The 20,088-nt window shown below is 28.6% G+C and overlaps 1 protein-coding gene across 2 annotated transcripts in view; it reads right to left on the reverse strand.

Annotated features, from left to right (window-relative positions):
* Positions 1-1,670: 1,670 nt before the first annotated feature.
* Positions 1,671-20,088, reverse strand: part of LOC106682583 (chromosome-associated kinesin KIF4A) — a 23,051-nt gene continuing 4,633 nt past the window's right edge. Inside the window, exons 5-22 of one of the 2 annotated variants that reach the window (XM_067051740.1) lie at positions 18,003-18,106; positions 16,125-16,509; positions 15,337-15,507; positions 13,446-13,568; positions 13,003-13,182; positions 12,723-12,922; positions 12,160-12,304; positions 9,048-9,269; positions 8,725-8,907; positions 7,491-7,629; positions 7,269-7,405; positions 5,821-5,934; positions 5,142-5,318; positions 4,945-5,010; positions 4,672-4,842; positions 3,552-3,599; positions 3,263-3,423; positions 1,671-2,205 (exon numbers count right to left, since the gene is read on the reverse strand). In XM_067051740.1, coding sequence (XP_066907841.1) covers positions 2,184-2,205; positions 3,263-3,423; positions 3,552-3,599; positions 4,672-4,842; positions 4,945-5,010; positions 5,142-5,318; positions 5,821-5,934; positions 7,269-7,405; positions 7,491-7,629; positions 8,725-8,907; positions 9,048-9,269; positions 12,160-12,304; positions 12,723-12,922; positions 13,003-13,182; positions 13,446-13,568; positions 15,337-15,507; positions 16,125-16,509; positions 18,003-18,106 — 2,748 coding nt within the window. In that variant the 3' untranslated portion in view covers positions 1,671-2,183. The remainder of the gene's footprint in view (positions 2,206-3,262; positions 3,424-3,551; positions 3,600-4,671; positions 4,843-4,944; positions 5,011-5,141; positions 5,319-5,820; positions 5,935-7,268; positions 7,406-7,490; positions 7,630-8,724; positions 8,908-9,047; positions 9,270-12,159; positions 12,305-12,722; positions 12,923-13,002; positions 13,183-13,445; positions 13,569-15,336; positions 15,508-16,124; positions 16,510-18,002; positions 18,107-20,088) is intronic. The other variant, XM_014423520.2, reaches the window with a different exon arrangement.

The raw sequence follows: 20,088 nt of genomic DNA on the forward strand, positions 1-20,088 counted from the left end.
TGATCATAATAGGGTCGTCATATAAATAAATTTTTCCTTTGTAGACCTTAAACACAGTATACAATATTACAACTCTTTCTAATTGGCTACACCAAAAGTTCTCAGTTGGATAATTCTATGGTATCCATTCATGCATCACCCAGGGATTGGTACCCTCCTACTGTGGATAGGAGTGGCGCTTTGCGTTACATGAGACATTGGACTCACTGCAAACTTAGCATTACTTGAAATGGATTGACTGCAGATTTTCAACTATTTCTTTTTTTAAATCACTCTTTCTTCCTTTCTTAGTAATGGTTCAAGTGCTTTTTCATATTTTAATCAACCTTCATATTTAAGTCCCATTCCACCCATAATAAAATATAAAAAAACAGTAAGATAAATATCGAGTTAAATTATTTTTACCAATTTTATATAAAAATCAGAGTGGGTTTGTTATAATTTAAGAAACTACTTATGTTTGTTTGTTTATTAAGAAATTAAGGCATAAAACCCACCGGTCATCAACGCCGGATAAGTGATACTACTTATGAGTATGATCTGTTCAGTCAGTACACTAACGAAATTTTTCAAAAGGTATTCCTCCAAACAGGCTCGATTATTTTACTAAATAATTCAAAAACACTATCCAAATTATAGTCTCAAAACATTTATTTCATTCACACGTCTAACGTTTCGGCCAATTCGGCCATCTTCAGGGACAATCTTAATTTACTATGAGACATAACCCTTTTAAAAAAACTCCATACAGGCTATTCTGCCCAGGTCAAAATATTTACATCTAATATGTCAAAAATACAATAAACACCTAATAAGTCAAAAACATAAAAAACACAGTCAAATTATTTCTCTTTTACCACAATTTATACACTAAAGAGAAATAATTTGACTGTTTTTTATGTTTTTGACTTATTAGGTGTTTATTGTATTTTTGACATATTAGATGTAAATATTTTGACCTGGGCAGAATAGCCTGTATGGAGTTTTTTTAAAAGGGTTATGTCTCATAGTAAATTAAGATTGTCCCTGAAGATGACCGAATTGGCCGAAACGTTGGACGTGTGAATGAAATAAATGTTTTGAGACTATAATTTGGATAGTGTTTTTGAATTATTTAGTACAAAATTGCCAGTCTCAAGAAAGAAATTTAAAGATTATAAATAAAGGCTCGATTATTTTCAGAGATACTATAAAAGCTACCTTACACCAGATTGAGGACTGTTTTTGACCCACTTACAGGAGTCAGAAAAGTTGGAAATTTATACTTCAGCTTCCTCCGAGTATAAATGAAGGAAAAGGTGCTAGTTTATACTTTGCTGATATTTATGTTATTATTTTTTTTATCTTTCAAAAAGTGGAGTAAAAATTATGAGTATGTAGGGAAATTTCACACCATATTCTAAAAATAATTTTAACTACCTGGGAATCAATATCTGGTACAATCAAAGGCTGTCATAATCGAAGAAATCTTTTTATTTTGTTTTTACATGTACATATTTTCTTGAAATAAATCATTGAAATCAATTTAATCAAGATAAAAGGGATTAAAAGAATATAGTTTGAGAACAAAACTAAAACTTAATGTATTTTCATACAATGGTAAATTTTACTGATATAGTAGAGCTTCATTAATTTTAAATCACTTTTCTGGTTACCAACGAAAGTGTATGTTCTTTTTTTTTTTTTTTCCAAAAAATCTTTTAAGTGTGATGAACATTTAAAACAGATACTAAATAAAAATCTTAGGCCTTTAGGAGTAATATAATTTTCTACTTATACTAATTTAGGATTAAATATGAAATTAAGCTTTTAATTTTTAATTACATTTATTTATACAAGGACGGAATTAAGATTACTAATAAAAACAATTTTTAAAAATCAGTTATTCAAAATCCATTTAGATAAAGGCAAAACATAAATGAACCAGACGATAGATAAAAACAAATTACAAGATAAAATAAATATATTTAAATACGAATCATAAACATGAAGTGTAAAATTATATATGTTTAACAATAAGTATAACATTTGTTCAGTCATGATCATTATAAATATTTAAACTTAAGTTAATTGAGAATAATATTTTAAATTAAAAAAGCAATTATGAAATATAGCTTTCAATAATCTCCTAGATGATGAAGTGTCTTTTCAAGTCAACAAGCCACCATTTTTTGTTAAAACATTTAGTCTTCACCAAAATCGATTCTGAAACAGAAGCAAATCTATTAAGATACAATACTAAATCAGCAAAATATGCTCTTATAGCATGGATGAACATTTAAAAAAAAAACTACTTAAGTTCGATAAACTAATAATTAAGCACATAGAATGAATTTCATCAGTTAAATTAAACCATGAAGGTTAATTTTAAATATTTTGCTAATTTTAAAAATTAGTAATACAGAAAAATGATTCTTATTAAGAATTATTATTATTGTTGATTAAATTTTTTTCATTATTTTAGACACGACTTACATTTCTTATTATATATAAAAAGATGGTCAGGGTTGCGGTCAAAAGAGAAACAAAAATAGTTTTTTTTCCGACGTTTTGCTCCACTTTGCAGGGCTTCATCAGGGCTAAAAAGATACAAAATGATACAATGATAACAATAAAAATAAAAATACAAAGATAAGATACAATAAGAATAAATCATTGTATCTTATCTTTGTATTTTTATTTTTACTCTTATCATTGTATCATTTTGTATCTTTTTAGCCCTGATGAAACCCTGCAAAGTTGGGCGAAACGCCGGAAAATAAATAGTTGTAAACTACTTTTGTTTCTCTTTTGACAGCATCCCTGACCATCTTCTTATATATCAATTTTTACGGTCAACTATATATACATATATACATATCTTATGTTAATTCCATTACTCATCATTTACATTTTCTTCCGCACCTTTCATTACGCTTATTTCTTGAACACTTTCTGTTTTAACATTTTTTTATCATTAATTTTGCATGATTCTAACCTCTATAATATTATCTTATCGATTATTAATGAAATCATAGGAGTTAACAAGAACAAAAATACAAATCAGCAAAAGTTTACTAAGCATATACTACAAGACTAATAGTATTAGTTTATAATATATAACGAAACAGAGCCTTGTTAGTTCTGATTCTCATAAGATCAGATCATTTAATTTTTTTCAGATATTCTTCTACATTTTTTTGTATTCGTATTTACTACTTATCACCAAAATTCCTGATTACGTAACACGATTCTGTAAAAAGTCAGAATTAAATACACTTACCTCTGGCGTTTACTGGACAATGAGCAGAACGAGTGGTCACAAGAACAGTTTTCATTACATTGTAGAGATGCCTTTTTACAATTGCAACCTTTTTCACATTTACCGATACATGTACATTTTTCATCCTCTTTACCACTGTTTCTTTTGCCAAGTTTCCCTTTCTGAAAATAATTTAAAATATTTTAGTTTAATATCAATGCTAGTATTTTCAGTGCAATATTAAAATATGTTTCTTCACGGAAAATTTTGAAAATACTACAAAAAGTTAATTTTATTCAACATTTCTTACCGATAATTTTTCTAGGGAAGAAATTGAAAGTGAAGACATATAGTGAATCTGAAATATTTAAGTAACATTAAGCTCCTTTAATGTTATCAACCTCGAAAAATACCAATAAATAAAAATTTAAAAAATCGTACTATAATGAAATACTATAAACCATTTAAGCAAGTAAAAATAGTCAACTGTGCAATGGAATAGTCAATAGCAATAGAAAAATGAAAACAGAAAATTATTTAATAAATCATTAGCTAATTATAAGTGCAGTAATACAAAGACAAATAGAAAACTAGGAAATAGTTTAACAATAAAAACACCAGGTTTACTATGTGCCACAAAAACATTGGATCAACAATCAAACAACAACTGAAACCACAATGGTTTCTTGAAATTTCAAGGTTAGATCCTTTTGAATAAATAATAAGACTACGCTTTAAACAAGGGGTATTCAGTTGAAGAGTAAAGAAAGTTTTATAGATCAGCACACACCAGTTTTCACTTTCAAATTAAAGATCAGTTTGACGTGAGCTGAAAAAGCTGATAAATGTCCAACCATTTTTAGGACGAGAAGTTTTATTTTCAGTAAGATGAGGCAATCTTATACCACAATCATGATCTTATATTCTTTATTGATGAGATCTAACTAAACTAAGTTAAAACAAAGAGTTTTATAGAATACATTAAGCATTCACCAGACACCATATGATATATTTTATTAGAGGTTACTTACGAATGAAATCTAGGCTAGGGAAGATGTCTTTAAACAAGAATACAAAAAATCACTTAGTCGATAAAATACAAAAAAATGTTTGACATACAAAAAATACGAAGACAAATAAATGGAAGCTAGAAGAGGATCAGTCCGACAAAATTAAACATAATTTATTCACAAATTATTATATCTTAATCAATAAATAAAGGTGGCCTCACTAAATTAATAATAAAGAGTTTCATTTTATTAACAATTTTTAATTATTTATTAATTCTTTTCAATAATTCTTAATAAAATATAGTCCACTACAAAATGATGTAATCAATCACATTGGACTACAGAAACAGCAACTTTAGACAGGTTTTCTTCAACATAAATTACCTAAAATTTACTTTCTAAGAAATAGAATATACTAACTCTTAGTGCATGGATTCTCCTAGCGATAGGAGTTTTTCTCCAATCTGGATCATTATCTGGATCATCAACATCTATTTCTCCAGAATCATCAAAAGCCGCCCGCAGCGTTTCTTCATCAGTCACAGTATAGTTTTCAAATTTTTTTTCTTTCTTCATTGTCCGTTTTCTAGACTTTATTAGAAAAATAAAATTATAATTGAAAAATCAATTACAATAATGATTTATAGATGGGAAAATTGTAACTACAAGCAAAATAGTAAAATGGATACTTACTGGGACAATAAAAGTGGTATTTCTTTCTTCCAAAAATTTTTCAAATGGATCCAAGTTTTCTGTTTCCTAAAAATTTAATAATGGAACACAATTATTAATTAATTATTATTTATTATTAAATTTGATAATGAAACAAACATTTAGCAAACGGCCATTAATAAAGAATTGATAATTACTTCCATAGTAAATAGACTTACCATGCGATCGCTACCATCCTTAGTCAAACGTTTATTTTCTTCTTCCAACTCTTCAATCCTTTTCCTCAACTGCTCTAACTTTTCAAGTTCCTGTGTCTGTATACGGAATTTCTCAGAAAGAGGACCTTCCTGAGTTTTTTCCATGTTTTCAGAAGCCAGTTTCATGAATAAATAGACCTAAAATTTATACACAGGTGTTAAATGACTGTTATAAATAATAAATATACTGAAATCAGAAAGCACAGGCAGTTAAATTAAAGAACAAAAAAATAATATGAGAAATTAATTTGCATGAAAATAATTAAATATTAACTACTATCTTTGTTCCTAATATAATTAGAAGAAAATAAAATGATACTTATATACTATTATTATGCTCAATGAAAATCTTAATGAAAAAGAACAAATAATTACTAACATATATCTGAAATTAAATTGTTTTCTTCTTACGTGAGTATTTTTTAAATTAGAATAATAATGTTTAGTGGTAAAAGTTATTATAAAAAAAAGTGTATAAAAAAACTTATGTAAGAACACTAGTAATTAACAAATTATTAGAAATAATGTTAAAGATTGATTATCCAAAAACTCAATCCAAAATATCTTTTTTCTTGAATAAATAATATAAAAAGTATAATTACAAACGGATGAACAAAACAGTGATAATCAGGACATTTACCTTTTCTTCACATTCTTTTTCCATTCGTTCTAATGCCTTCTTATGGTATGACTCCAGATTTTCTAATTTTGTTCGATATTCACATAGTTGTAAATCTGTTTCAGACTGTTGTTCCTATAAAAAATAAAATTAATTAAAAAAAAATTTATATTTTAATATAATTAATAATTATGGGCTGGTAATGCTGATTTAGTTTTGTCTGCCTGCATTGATGTATTAACACAATGCTGGATAATAGTTTTAGCAGTTTAAAAGCAGACAAATATAGTATAGATAACTGTATATTGCAAGTATTTATGAATATATCCTGGTAGATAGTCCATCATATACCAAGATTTTTACAATCAATGTTTTAAATTAACCATTATTTAAATCTATATGTATAAATAGTTGACTGTTAAACTTAAATATAAGAAGATGGTCAGGGTTGCGGTCAAAGAAAGAAAAAATAGTATATAACTATTTTAATGTCCGACGTTTTACCTCACTTTGCAGAGCTTCATCAGGGCTGTTCAAAGTGAACAGTAATAATTTTGGTAATTATTAATACTAATTTATTAATTGCAGAAGAACAAAGAGAAAACTAAAGCCAGCATTTCTTAAATGATACTTTAATTATCTTTAGTTCTATTTCTTAAGCTCAGGTTCCAGGGTGACAGTGATAGTGACATTTGTCACAGCCACTACCATTGTGTTAACTAAGAAACATCTGCTGTCATGGCAGGACTATTGTACAATCAGGTTTTGCTTAATAGTTAGTACTCTTAACTATCTGCACAAACATGACAGCTAACTGCTACAAGTAGATGCCTTGACATTGAATTATTGCAACTTATAACCTCATAAACTTGTACATTTCAAATTTGTTATTTTTTTATGGTGACAGTTATTTGTTGTATTCAATCATTAGTGTTATCATTCAATCACTAAGTTCAACTGTTAGTGAGATAAGATTCACTATCATACTTCCTCACTATTATGATATTACTTGCATGGCAGATACGTAACTTAGAAATGGGGCTTATTTATCTTTCAATTTATATCAAACTTCTATCAAAAAACATCAATTATATATTTTTTTTCTCTTAGACCTTCTGTTAGAATAATACTTCTCGAATGACATGCAAATCATTTAACACATAAATAGTTCCCAAGATTTCATATTTCCTTTTCTCTTGTCGTGATGATAAGCTAGCTTTCATCCGACTCTCAAATGATGTCTTCCTGTTACGAACCCTAAGAACTATAAAACTTATATTCTTAATCTCCTCACTCAATATCCTTTGAATACAATATCCTAAATCCCAACCAACTAAATTTTAGAAGATACTCCTTCCACAGAACTGCTTATTTTAAAAATTATAAATCTAAAGATATTACAAAGTATTAAATATATTTCTCATACAATAAATAAAAATGATTAGTCAGCATCAATAAAAAAGGTTTACCTTTAATTCAGCCAGAGCAGAAGCATAGTTCAGATTCTCTTTAACTCTTTCTGAAGCTAAATTAAATAAATATTTCAGGGCAAATTTGGCATCTGCCATGGACTGCAAAACCTCCCAATAATGCTTATTTTGGTCATCTGTAATTTTATTGTTAAGATTATATTTTTAGAAATATTTTAAGAAATAATCATTACTAAATTTGGTAAATATAATTTAAATAACCTTGCTGAATATCAAGAAGTTTTTGTTGTAAATCTGATATCTCCACTGATCTCAAGTCTAATTCATTCTCTACCTGTTTGGCATCAATTCTCAGTTTAACCTTTTCAGCTTCAGAGACACCATCATCCTCTAGAGATTCCTAAAAGAAAAGTAATGAAAACAAAATATAATATGTAATAATATATAAAGCTATATCCCATGTACACCTGCCAGTTTGATTATAGACAAAACGTATTGGGACAAGCAAGATTTACATACCAGAAATGTAACAATTTCTTGTCTAACAAACAAAGCCCACAGTAAAATAATGTTTAGAGGTAGGTACACATTTTACTAGGACAGCGATTCCCGATTTTGTTGTGGTGTATTTATGCAAGACATTTATTAATATCTTGGGCTAAAAAAAAGTTTGTGGAACCTTTGTTGGATTAAAACATTTCACAGCACATTTTTTGAATTAAAAAAACAAAAAAAAAAAACAGTGCAAAGTAAATGCAGGAATGCACTGGAAATTTCCAATTTTTTTTTCTCTTTTATTAATATTTTGAGAAAGTGCTATTTGCTTGCAAAAGCTCAAGTATACACTTAGACCATCCCAGGGTGCTTCGGGCACCCATTTTGGGAACCACTGTTCTAGGATATACCTGAATCTAACTGCCTATGCCTGAACTTGCAAGGCCCAATAAAAAATTATACTTAGACAAACACATCAACTAGAACTAACATTCAAAGAACTACTAATTATTATTGAAACCATTATAAGTAATTCAATTATATGTTCATTAGTTGTTTTCTAAAATTGTGAACTTTAGTTGATAAATTTATTTGTTCATCTTAAAATTAAAATATAAATGGAAATTTTAATTAATAATTTTAAAATGTATTAATGTTGATATTATCATGTGTTTGGTTTAAAATGCACTGGAAGCAAGTTGAAAAAAAGTTAATTTTTCTTAGCAGGTTTTCAAGATGGTGGAAAATGCACAAGCATAGGGAGGTCAAAAACTTAGGTTTTTCAAAGGAGGAGCAATACATACAACTTATATGAAAATCAATGTTACACCACTTTTTGGAAGCCAAACCCCTTGTTTAAGATATCTATAATGAGCTTCTATGAAACAATCACGACCAGAATATTTTGTGTACATTCAGTGCCGAAACCATTATATTCATGATCAGTATTTGATAAGACAAACAAGGCGTAAGAGAACATTTCAACAACATAAAATCTCACCTTTATGACAGCAAGTTCTTTAGATAAAGCAGCTCGGTCCTGCATAAGAGTTTCTAATGATTTCTGGGCCTGATATTCAGACTCCAAAAGTTCCAATTCTTCTGTTAATCGTTCTTTGATTTTTTCACTGGCAGGACCTTTATTCTTCCGTTCTCTAGCACTCTTTTGTCTTTCTAAAGCAGCCTATACAAATCAGGAACACAACATTGTTATTTAAAACAGAGAAACTAAAATTTTAAATACTTAACAGTTGTTTTTATTTAATTTAAAACATATATATATAAAACCTCCAATATTCTTTAATATTATACATATAAACATACCATTATTCTTTTATTGGCGGCAGCAGCAGCTTCTAACTTTCTGCGAAGTACATTTTGCTGCATAGAATGAAGCTGTTCCATTTTCTTCATTTGATTTTGTTTTTTCATATTTTGACTCTTGAGTTGACAAACCTCTCTATCTTTTTCAGCTTTGAAATAAGAAAATCTTTCATTTTCACTTTTCATTTGTTGAATAAGTTTAACTTTCAATTGCTTCATTGACTATAAAAAAAATACAGAATAAATATAAATGCAATTTTATCTTATTTCCCATTTTTAAAGTCAAATTATTGTTTTAATCATAAATATAATTAACAAAATGTGTCAACATTACTAGAGTAGTACAGCTAAAAAGTTCGTTAATATGATTTCTCGTATCAGATATTATTAACCTTAGAATAAATTAATATTTTCCTCTCTCAATAGACCCTGAACCAATTTAAATTTATTACACATTTTATTTCTTCCCTTTTCAAAATGTTCAAACTAAGTGAAGTATATTTCGGCTACAATATTCAGAACTTCAACACATTGTTAAATATATATAAATGATTTTTAAAAAAGTGTATAATGTCCTGCTGTAACAAAAATTCATAAATTTAATTGGAACAGTTTACCTTACAAAAAATCTGACAAACCTTTTTGATTCATCTTTAATCCCAGTTTAAAATGGCTGAAAACATGTTAAGAAAATATTCATTTATACGATCTACCCATAACTTTGAAAAGAGAATAAACGTCAGGAATATCTCAGCCCGTTATTTAAAAACAACATAAACTCTGAAAGACTCTCTATTTATAGTAAACGAAGATATTTGGCTTGCCTGGCAATTAATGTCACAACTCATAGAAGCATATATTATTTGATAGTTGTTACTAAGCTTTCACACTGAATGGGTTGAATGTAGAGATTTTTTAAATTTCAAAAACATGACATGTTCTTGCTATATCATGAATACCATAATGTTTTGAAACCATATTCATAGGTCTTTATTTGTTGTAAATATATATTTCTGAGAGAGCTATTTGATGTTATTGAAAAATCTCACAACCTTCAAAACTCAGGAATGAAACGAGACAGACCAATGTGTCATTTCTGGGATTTTAAAATAAAATAATATACTTTTACACCATATCAAAGATCATTGGAGGAGCATTTTAAATCTGTAATGGCTTTTGATCGAGTCTGGCACCCGGGACTGCATTACAAACTCTGTAGATTCCTACCTTCTACATACTTTCTCATCATCCACTCCTTTCTCACCGATAGATTATTCCAAGTAAACCACATTGTTTCCTATTCACTCCACTATTCTCAGTCCACTGGTGTTCCTCAAGGTAGTATCCTCGCTCCCATCCCCAGAATCTCTATACAGCTGACATCCCATCTGATGACACATGTGTGCTCGCTGTTAATAATAACCCTTTGATTGCATCCCAAACTCTCCAATCCCATATCACAGCCCTCGAAGAATGGTGTCGTAATTAGAGGATTAAAATAAATCCAATCAAATCACCTTTACCCTTCGTCGTAAACCTACCAACTGTCCTATAGTCTCCTTTAATAATGTTGATCTTACCCCTGTCGAACAAACCCGCTAAACTTCCAATTAATTACAAAACACTGATAGACAAAAGATATAAGATACCATCCTTTGCCATATTTTTAGAATTATTCAAGTTTACAAAGACCTTAATGTACAATATGTAACCGATCTAGCCCGAACCAGATATCATTCCTTACATTGCAAACTCCCTAACCACCCAAACCCACTAGTTTCTAATCTTGCCTCCTCTTCCATTCCTGACAATCCTCCGAGGCGCCTGAAAAGAAGATGGCCACGAGACCTGCTAATGTAAAACGTCATTAGAGTACTACCAATGGATAGTTTCTCTAAACGCCTGTAACACCCCAATTTAACTGAGATCAAATTTACTAAATGTATTATAATGTACAGTTGTAAATAGCAATAAATAAATAAATAAAAACAAATCTGTAATAACCTCCAGCCCACAGTTTTGGGGGATTTCGAGAATGTTTGTTATATAAAACTATTTAAATGGTAACATCATACAATAGATATAATTCTCTAAGAGAAATATTGTTTGGTTGAACTAAATCTATTATTAGGGACCTAACAGCCTAACAGTGGTAACTTTTATTATTTATTTAAATCAAACTTTACTTGTGAATTATGTTTTCAGTTACCAGTTGGGTTAAAGATATCCAACACCAACAAAAACTTCCCTGTTTAATTCCATTTATTTCATATGAATGAAGTCAAGCTATCTTTTGAAAATTAGCTATTTTATGTAATTTGAAGACGACATTTCTGAGATTGCTTTGTTAACTCTTAACGATTTATATGAATATTTAGGATGAGAAGTTCGAAAATCAGCTCTGTCCTACCAGTAATTAAACACTGTTGACTGAATTAAAAAAAAAAAAAATCCAAATAATAGAAACAGTTTAACTATGATATTATGGTGAGAAAACAAGTTTTATTTTTGAGGATTAAAAAAACATGTAAAATAATAACACAAAAAATTTATCTCATAACTGAAAACTAGGACAGTACTAAGAGACATAGCAGTAGCTAGAGTTTACTTTTTCACTTTCAGGTTTGGCTTGCCAGCCTACAGTAAAAATCCAATTGCTACATTAATTTTAAAAATGAATCACATATAAATAATCCATCAATCATAAAATCTAAAAGTAAAGTATAGTGTTGTGTACAACATATTAAAGACAAATTTTAAAATCCTTAATGTCTTTAAAAAATATAGATATACATTTCTATAGTCGATGAAAAAATAACTAAACCTTTACTACCATCTTGAATATAGCGCTTAAATATGTTATTGTTTACAAACCAACAGTTGTGCTAGATGATTTGGTTAGGAATATGTTCAACCACTAGATTCCCCCCAATTGAAAATACTCACATTATAGAGACTGGATATGCCATGGGAGACCCCTAATATAACAAAATAATTGAGTCACAACTGGTCTCAGATCGAGTGCCAGGAAATGGGAGTACAGTGCTTACTTCACTAAGTTACCTCATTAAAAATGAATATTTGTATATTGAATGGCAGGAATAAAACTTACCATTATTTCTTGTTTCAATGCCATTATTTTTTCTTCTGACTTCTCTTTCATTTTTATAACTCTTTCTTGTTCAGTAACTTTTTTTGTTAATGAAGAAACTTTAGCCTCCAATTCTTGTAAACGTTTTCGCCTGTTTTCAGCAATTCTGAGAAAGAAATTGAAGTATAATCGAATTAGAAGGATTAATACACTGAACTCTAACAAATATCAATAATACTTAGTTAAAAGGAAAAAACAATCAAAGTTTCTTGGAGGGATTTTCAGAACCAAACAAGACAAGTCAGTTACAGTCATAGTAAATTTTTTAAAAGTTACTTTTGTGAACTTCATGTAACCCTAAAACAATATGAGTGAATATCAAAAACATATATTTTTGAATAACTATACTTCCTCTACCTTAGATAATTGAGCATATAACTGAGCTTTCATTACTTGATTGGTAAAAATAATTAATCTGAGAAAATATTTGTAAACAAAAGTTAATAAAATAAAATATTTCTAATAATTCATATGCAAAGCATAGATTTGCCAACTTCTAAAATTGTTTTTTAATTATCACTTACTTAGCAGATGCACTTTGTCCAGAATTACTATTTTTCATTTGTTTTAGTAAATCATCTTTTTCCTGTTGAAGTTCATTCAATTGGCGCTTTAACTCTTCAACACTCTCTTCAGAAAAACCATTTATTTTACCAAACTGACCAGAATTTTCAGATAGTTTTGCCATCAGTTCCTCTTTCCACATTAAATTTTTGGACAAAGCCTACAATAAAGTATTAATGATTGGTTAGCCATCAATTTCCAGCCAATTTACATGAAATAAATTAAATAATAAACCATTACCAAAATTTCCTTATTAATCTTTGCTTGCGACATAATATGTTCTTCTCTACGATTAACCAGACCAGAAGCTGCATCTTCATCATCATCCCCATCGTCGTTCTCATCATCCTTTTCTTCATTATTCTGCTCAGAACTTTTATCTAATCCTAAAATTTCTTTTTCAACCTTTTTTTGTTCATCCTAAAGGTGGAAATTTAAAAAAAATATGTAAGTATCAAGCAACCGAACAACAAAAAAAAAATCTATAAGCTGATTCACTAGGTCTTAAAATCATGCCACCAAATATTTTAACATATAATCACAAACACTATTTTTATAATTTCATAAAAATTAAACCAATAAATTGAATTTTATTGATTTAAAAAGTTTGGAGAACAAATTAAATACATTAAGTTATTTAAGAAATAATTTAAATTAAAGAATTTTAATGAAATGATTTAAACCTGAACAGTAGCAATTTTTTCTTTAAGTTCCATCCAACGATTATCATCTGCTGGTAATGATCCAGTTAAATAAGAGAAAAGATCATTCAGTTTTTCCTTCAAAGTTGATTCTGCATTCTCAATCTGGAAAAAAATTTCATAAATGCAATACTTCCCTATGGCATATATTTCATGCATAGGTGAGTGTAAGTAAATAATATATAGGGTGTTTTTTTAAGCCCGATAGAACTTGAAATTGTAAAAAATAACACAAAAAATTAAATTGTAATCAAAATTTTTTTTTATTCGAAAGATCAATACGTGACATTAACATTTGAAAATGATTTCGGGCATATGGGCACCGCGGCTGTTCTTGACGAAGCGCATTCTGTAAAATTGTGTTCAGCGATGAGGCGCATTTTTGGCTTAACGGGTTTGTTAATAAGCAAAATTGCCGCATATGGTCTTGATATTTGACACCTCTCGATTATTTCCTGTGGGGCTACGTGAAGTCACTGGTTTATGCTGATAAACCAGCAACAATTGACGCCTTGGAGGCCAGCATTGTTCGTGTTATTCGTGACATACGGACAGCAGTGCTCGAAAAAGTGGCCCAAAATTGGACGTCCAGAATGCGCTTCGTCAAGAACAGCCGCGGTGCCCATATGCCCGAAATCATTTTCAAATGTTAATGTCACGTATTGATCTTTCGAATAAAAAAAAAATTTTGATTACAATTTAATTTTTTGTGTTATTTTTTACAATTTCAAGTTCTATCGGGCTTAAAAAAACACCCTATATTAACAATTAATAATTTGAGAATAATATTTGATTATTGCAAGACTCTTCATAATCATTAATTGATTATTTATTTATGCATCCAAATTTTTTAAGGTTTTAGAAATAATGTTTTCTAAACCACTTACGAGTAAATTGTTTTCCAGATAAATCCAGCCTTATTTTATATATACACCATAAGGAATACCACCATTAAAACTTCTAGCTCCATAGATATTGTTATATTTGAGATATAGTTTTCAATAAATCAGTAAGAGCATGGTTACACAAGCATGGTACATACAACTTGGTTCTATGGTATAGAAGGAAGATACAGATAATATAGAGAATTCATAACATAAAAAACTGAAAATCTCCACTCATTCATTTCAGTTTGTTCTTAGTAGTTAATTGCAGAAGTTAAGCCGCTTTTTCTATCAATACTTTAACATCAAACTAATAATTAAAACAAAACATTTGGGAAAACTAATTGCTGATAATATGCAAGTGTAGCTTTAACAGAAAAAAATTCTGTAAGTTCATATGAAACTTTATACATTAACGATAGATGTCTTAAAACACTATTTTTCCTCCCAATAAGGGGTTCTCAAACCAAATAACCTAATCAGTGAGCTCATAAAGAATTCAATGAGCATATTTTATGCGTGTATTAATGGTGTTTTGAGGCCACACACTTGAGTTCGGTCCATCTAATAGGGTGATTTCCACAACTGATTCAATAAAAAGATCAGCCATACAATCATTTTTGTTGATCATATGGTAGGAAACCAAGGAAGCGTTAATTGCAGTTATATTAGATAAGACCTGATCCCAAATCCTTTTATTTAAGACTTCCTAGCAAATTCTTGAATAAGTATACATACAGTCTGTTGTTTTCTCCTTTTATACAAACCCACTGATATAAAATTTTTAAAATAAATATATAATCTTATGTTATATGTACATTTAACGTTCCTATTTCTGAACCAAGATGATACCATAGATTTGATCAATAAAAACAAGAAAATAATAAATAATATTAATAAACTTTCCTAACTAACTGAAAATTAGATGTTAAAAAAAAAACGACAAAGAAGATATTTTTAAAAAACAATAAAATTTTGTTCATTCTTACCGAAATTGTTTTTTCAAACATAGTCGTGTTTTGTGACAGCGCTGAACCAAGAGCTTTACTAAGCTGATTGATTTTCTTTTGAGCGTCTAAAAGTTTCTCTTGGAGAGTTTTATGTTCTGGAGGACATTCTAATATTGTACCACCAATCATCTTTAGTCTTAACTCTTCAATCTGAAACATAATCATTCACACCAATAAAATAATAAATTCTAAACTCCTTAAAATTCCATGGACATACCTGCCTCTATTCATGTCAAACAATAATTATTGTAGGAAAATTAAAATAATCTTCACTCTCCTCATTTTATTTTAAGCACATTCACAACAATTGTGAATCCCTATATTGTAACATTTAATTAAAAATTTGCTCTAATTATTCCCCAAATGTTACAATACAAAATAAATCTTTAGTTTAATGGGGTAAAGGTGAAAGCTTTATGCAAGGAGAGAAAGGTATAGTTGGATCAATCAACTGACGATTATGCAATGTTCAATTACCTCAAATTTCCTAAGTGGATATAATCCCTTTGCAGCAACTGCTATAAATCATATTTCAAGAAGTTGAAGAAATAAATATTGACACAGTGCAATCTCATCAAACTACAAAGCATTTTAATCAGATTATAGGGATACACAAGTGTGAGTATAGCTTAAGTTATTATGATATACTTTAAAGTGTTTAATTTTTCAGATAAATTCATTAATTATAAGTCTTTTCGATATTGCCATGCTAAGTTATCTATGGTAAATTTTATTTCTATCTCTATAAATAAATAATAAACAGGTACCTCCTTTCGAAGCCTAGATATTTCTGCCAGATGGGGATCTTGGTTGACTATAGGCTTGTTTTTTATTTTTCTAGCTCTGTCTGCATATCGAAGGGTGCTCAAAGTCTCATCTTGATTATAGTCAGCTGGACTAACGCAGGCTATCATAAGAGTAACTGAATTTCCTCCTAATGAATCTTGAAGTAATCTTGTTAATTTTGAGTCTCTGTAATTAATGTATCCATGATTTCCTTCACCCAACTGTGAAATAACATTTCCAAGAACAAGAAGTCCTTTATTAATATTTACTCCTTCCTTAAACCTTTCTCCAGTAGTCCCAGTCTTCTTTGAACGTTCGGAACCAGCAAGATCCACCAAGTGAAATTTTGAAGTAATGATATTAGTCCTTAAATAATATTAATTTAGTAAGTTGTAAACAGTTATAAAAGCCAAATAAATTATAATTTAAATAATAAAGTTACAATTTAAATAATAGACATATCAACCCAAACATTAAATCTATATTAATACATAAAACGGAATGGTTTTTTTAACATCCCAATTTCATTAACTACCAGTATTGACTTCAATTTTTTTTTTTTTGCATTAGATAAGACTTTTTTTTTTAAAGGAAAGATTTAGGCTTATCATGAAGAGACCAACAGGACATCATGGAACAGAGTAGCAACCATAAACATCAAGCAATCCAAAAACCTCAAAAGAACACACACCACTTTTATGACTCAGTGAAAATTATATCAAAATTTCATTAATTTTACGGGGTTAAGGAGGGTGAACAATGAATAGTGGGACACCCTGTATATAAAGAAAATGAATATGCGTAAAAATTATATATTTTTTTTAGAAATATTGTTTTCTCTATTAGGACTTTATAGCATTGTTATCTTAAATATAAAACAAATATATATATTATTTTTCACAACTAAAAGATATATACTACATTTAAAAAAGTTTTTATAATTTTTAAAGACTTAAGTATATAATATTTTAGCAAATAAAATATGTAACAAGCCTTTGTGATAGTCAATTTATTAATAAATATTGTGACAAGTGATTTTTTTTTAATTCTATATTTATGGAAGAGTAAAGAATTTTATTTAAAGTGGTGGAAAAGTAAAGGAATTCAACTGGCTGATTATAGTATAGTATTATACATATAGCTGAAACCCCAAATGGCAGCTATGTCATGTAAGGAAAAAGAAAAAAAGAATACTAGAAAATATTTTGGTCATTTATATTGCCTTAGAAACACTACAGCCATCGATTTCTGCTCACATGAAAGTAAACAATTCCCAACAGGATCCTCATCAGTGAAGGTAAGACAGAATTTTTAATTGCAAAATAAATTCTTCTGAAGTCACCCCCAATGGCTACAATTTAGTGCAAGCAAAAATCTCAAATTATCTCAATGATTATTAAAATAAAATAGAAAAAAAAAACTATACAAATGGTTGGATTCTACTTAAATAACGAAACAGAAAGGGAATCATGAAAAATTATTACAATTAAATTAAAATGCCAAATTGGTGTATATAAGGAAGGATTTTCAGATTTATCTCCTTATAAAGCTCAAACCTAACTTTAAACATAATACTTAAATGAATTAGTACATTTTGAGGGCTCAGTAATGAGTTCCAGAAGGAGATAAATTCCTCAATTAAGCATATTTTTTGGTTTCCTAAAAAATTTTAATAAAAAATTTGGATTTATCCTATTTCGCATCTCTACACCTCATATAACCAATCAATTTCAAAGTTTCTCAAGAAAAAATGAGATAAAATTCTGTAAAAGAAGTTAATAGATAAATATTTGTGTATATTCAACTTATTAAAATTTAATTTTTGAAAATTATACATCTACAAATCTAAAACACCTTACGGGTTATCTTTTGGAAGAATTTTAAAGTTGATAGTAAAAATTGCATGAGATCTCGAGGACTGAGCATTCATAGCAGTAGATCCAACAACACGTCCAGACGAACCCTGAAAATATTGATAGGAACAATGATAGTGATTTAATACAGAACAATTATTCTTTATAGGACACTGATTAATAAATAGATGACATGAAAATCTGTGTTTTTTCTGGTCAACTATTTGCTCTTTTTTATTGGTTTATTTTTTCTCTGCTCAAATTTTAAGTACTTTTTTGTCAAAATGTTCATTGCCAATTTAGTAAAATTATAAATATTACTAAATTATTTGTTTTTGTTTTTTAATTTATATTACAACTTGGTAACTTATAACTGCTTTTTAATAAGGTAAAATCAAATTAGAATATAAAGATTTAAATAATTTTGCTTAAAGTTTCACCCGATAATTATAATTACTTTTGAAAAATAATTCTTTTTTTTCCATCAATTAATACACTTTGTTATTTTTCAACCTAATTTTATTAAGCTATAAATTAAGCAATTGATATTTCAGCTAAAATGCACAGCTAATCAAGTGTGTAAAATGAGATTATATGATGTACACGCATTAGTGGATATGATAGAACTAGAGATGGGTGTACAAGATTGTGTGAGTAAGCAAAACCATGTCAATCAAATACTTTATAGCAGATATTGAAAAGGAGTAGATTCAAGTTCATACCGGTGAAATGGACCTGATCTAGACACACAAATTGATAAAGACAAAAATGGTCTTGACAACAGCCCCACCTTTACTCAGTATCAACTTCAGCAGCGAGTGGAGATGGATATGTCATATTAACTCTAGAAGGCCAAGCTGATACATTAATTTCCAGCTTTTGTGGGTGGAATCGGACAACAATCAGATAACTATTATCACATCTTTAAATATCAATTATCTGACTTATTTTTCAATTTCATTTGATTGTTTTACTTGAAAGCTATGTTAATTTTTACACAGGAACAATGCAGTATATAATAAAACAAACTCCAATTGTCATGCATTTATTTTTAATGATATACGCCAACAATACGAACTTATAAAACTTAGTTTTTATATGTATGAAGTGAATTAAGATTTTAAAACTCTGGACTAATTAACTTTTTTTTAATGTGAAAATATAACAAATTGATAGTAAAAAGAAATAAGGCTATCACGAAAAAGACTAGTAAAAACAATTAAGCCGATGCCAGGCATTGGAAGAAAGCAGTGTCTTCTCAGAAATCATGGTAACAACATATATCTTCTCTGATCAGAAAATTCATTTATTTTAAAAAAATGGTGGATGTGTTTTTGCTAACTATTGAAAATGGTTAAATCAAATATAATAACTTTGCAAATATAAGTGAAAATAAAAAAAGGTGAATTTTGTTCTAACCAATGATCATGACCTAATAAAAACAATAATTTTCAAACTAAAGTATTTAGATACAACTCAACAGATATGAGATTCAAAGGAATATCTACAAATATGTATTTTATGACATTCATAAAAAAAATTTTATTTAGTAATTTTAATGTCTACATTATATTTATACTTTATTATTCAACTTATTAAGCTATTTCTAATATATAATAAAAAAAATTTTTATCCATATTCCAAATATTCCTGGAATCAAATAGCAAAATTAAAAATTGTATATATGTATGTTGACTATATGTAAGTTGACCGTAAAAATTGATATATAGGAAGATGGTCAGGGTTGCGGTCAATAGTGAAACAAAAATAGTTTAAACTATTTATTTTCCAAAGTTTCGCCCCACTTTGCAGGGCTTCATCAGAGCTAAAAAGATACAAAATGAAACTATGTTAAGATAAAATGATAGAAATAAAAATAAAAAGATACAATGAAAAGAATTAAAAACAAGTAACAAAGGCAAGAGTAAAAGTTTCATATAAAAATACGTAAAATATAAAGCTAAAAAAGTACAGGAGATACTTCCGTCTCTTCAGTTCCTGAGTCATGACAACCCTTACGATATCCACAACTCATTCCAACTACGAGAACAATTAATATCTCTTAGAATTCCCGCTAACTTCATTCTTATTT

This window comes from Halyomorpha halys, unplaced genomic scaffold, assembly GCF_000696795.3.
Source record: "Halyomorpha halys isolate HHAL.00 unplaced genomic scaffold, Hhal_1.1 Scaffold425.1, whole genome shotgun sequence".
NCBI classification, from domain to species: Eukaryota; Metazoa; Arthropoda; class Insecta; order Hemiptera; family Pentatomidae; genus Halyomorpha; species Halyomorpha halys.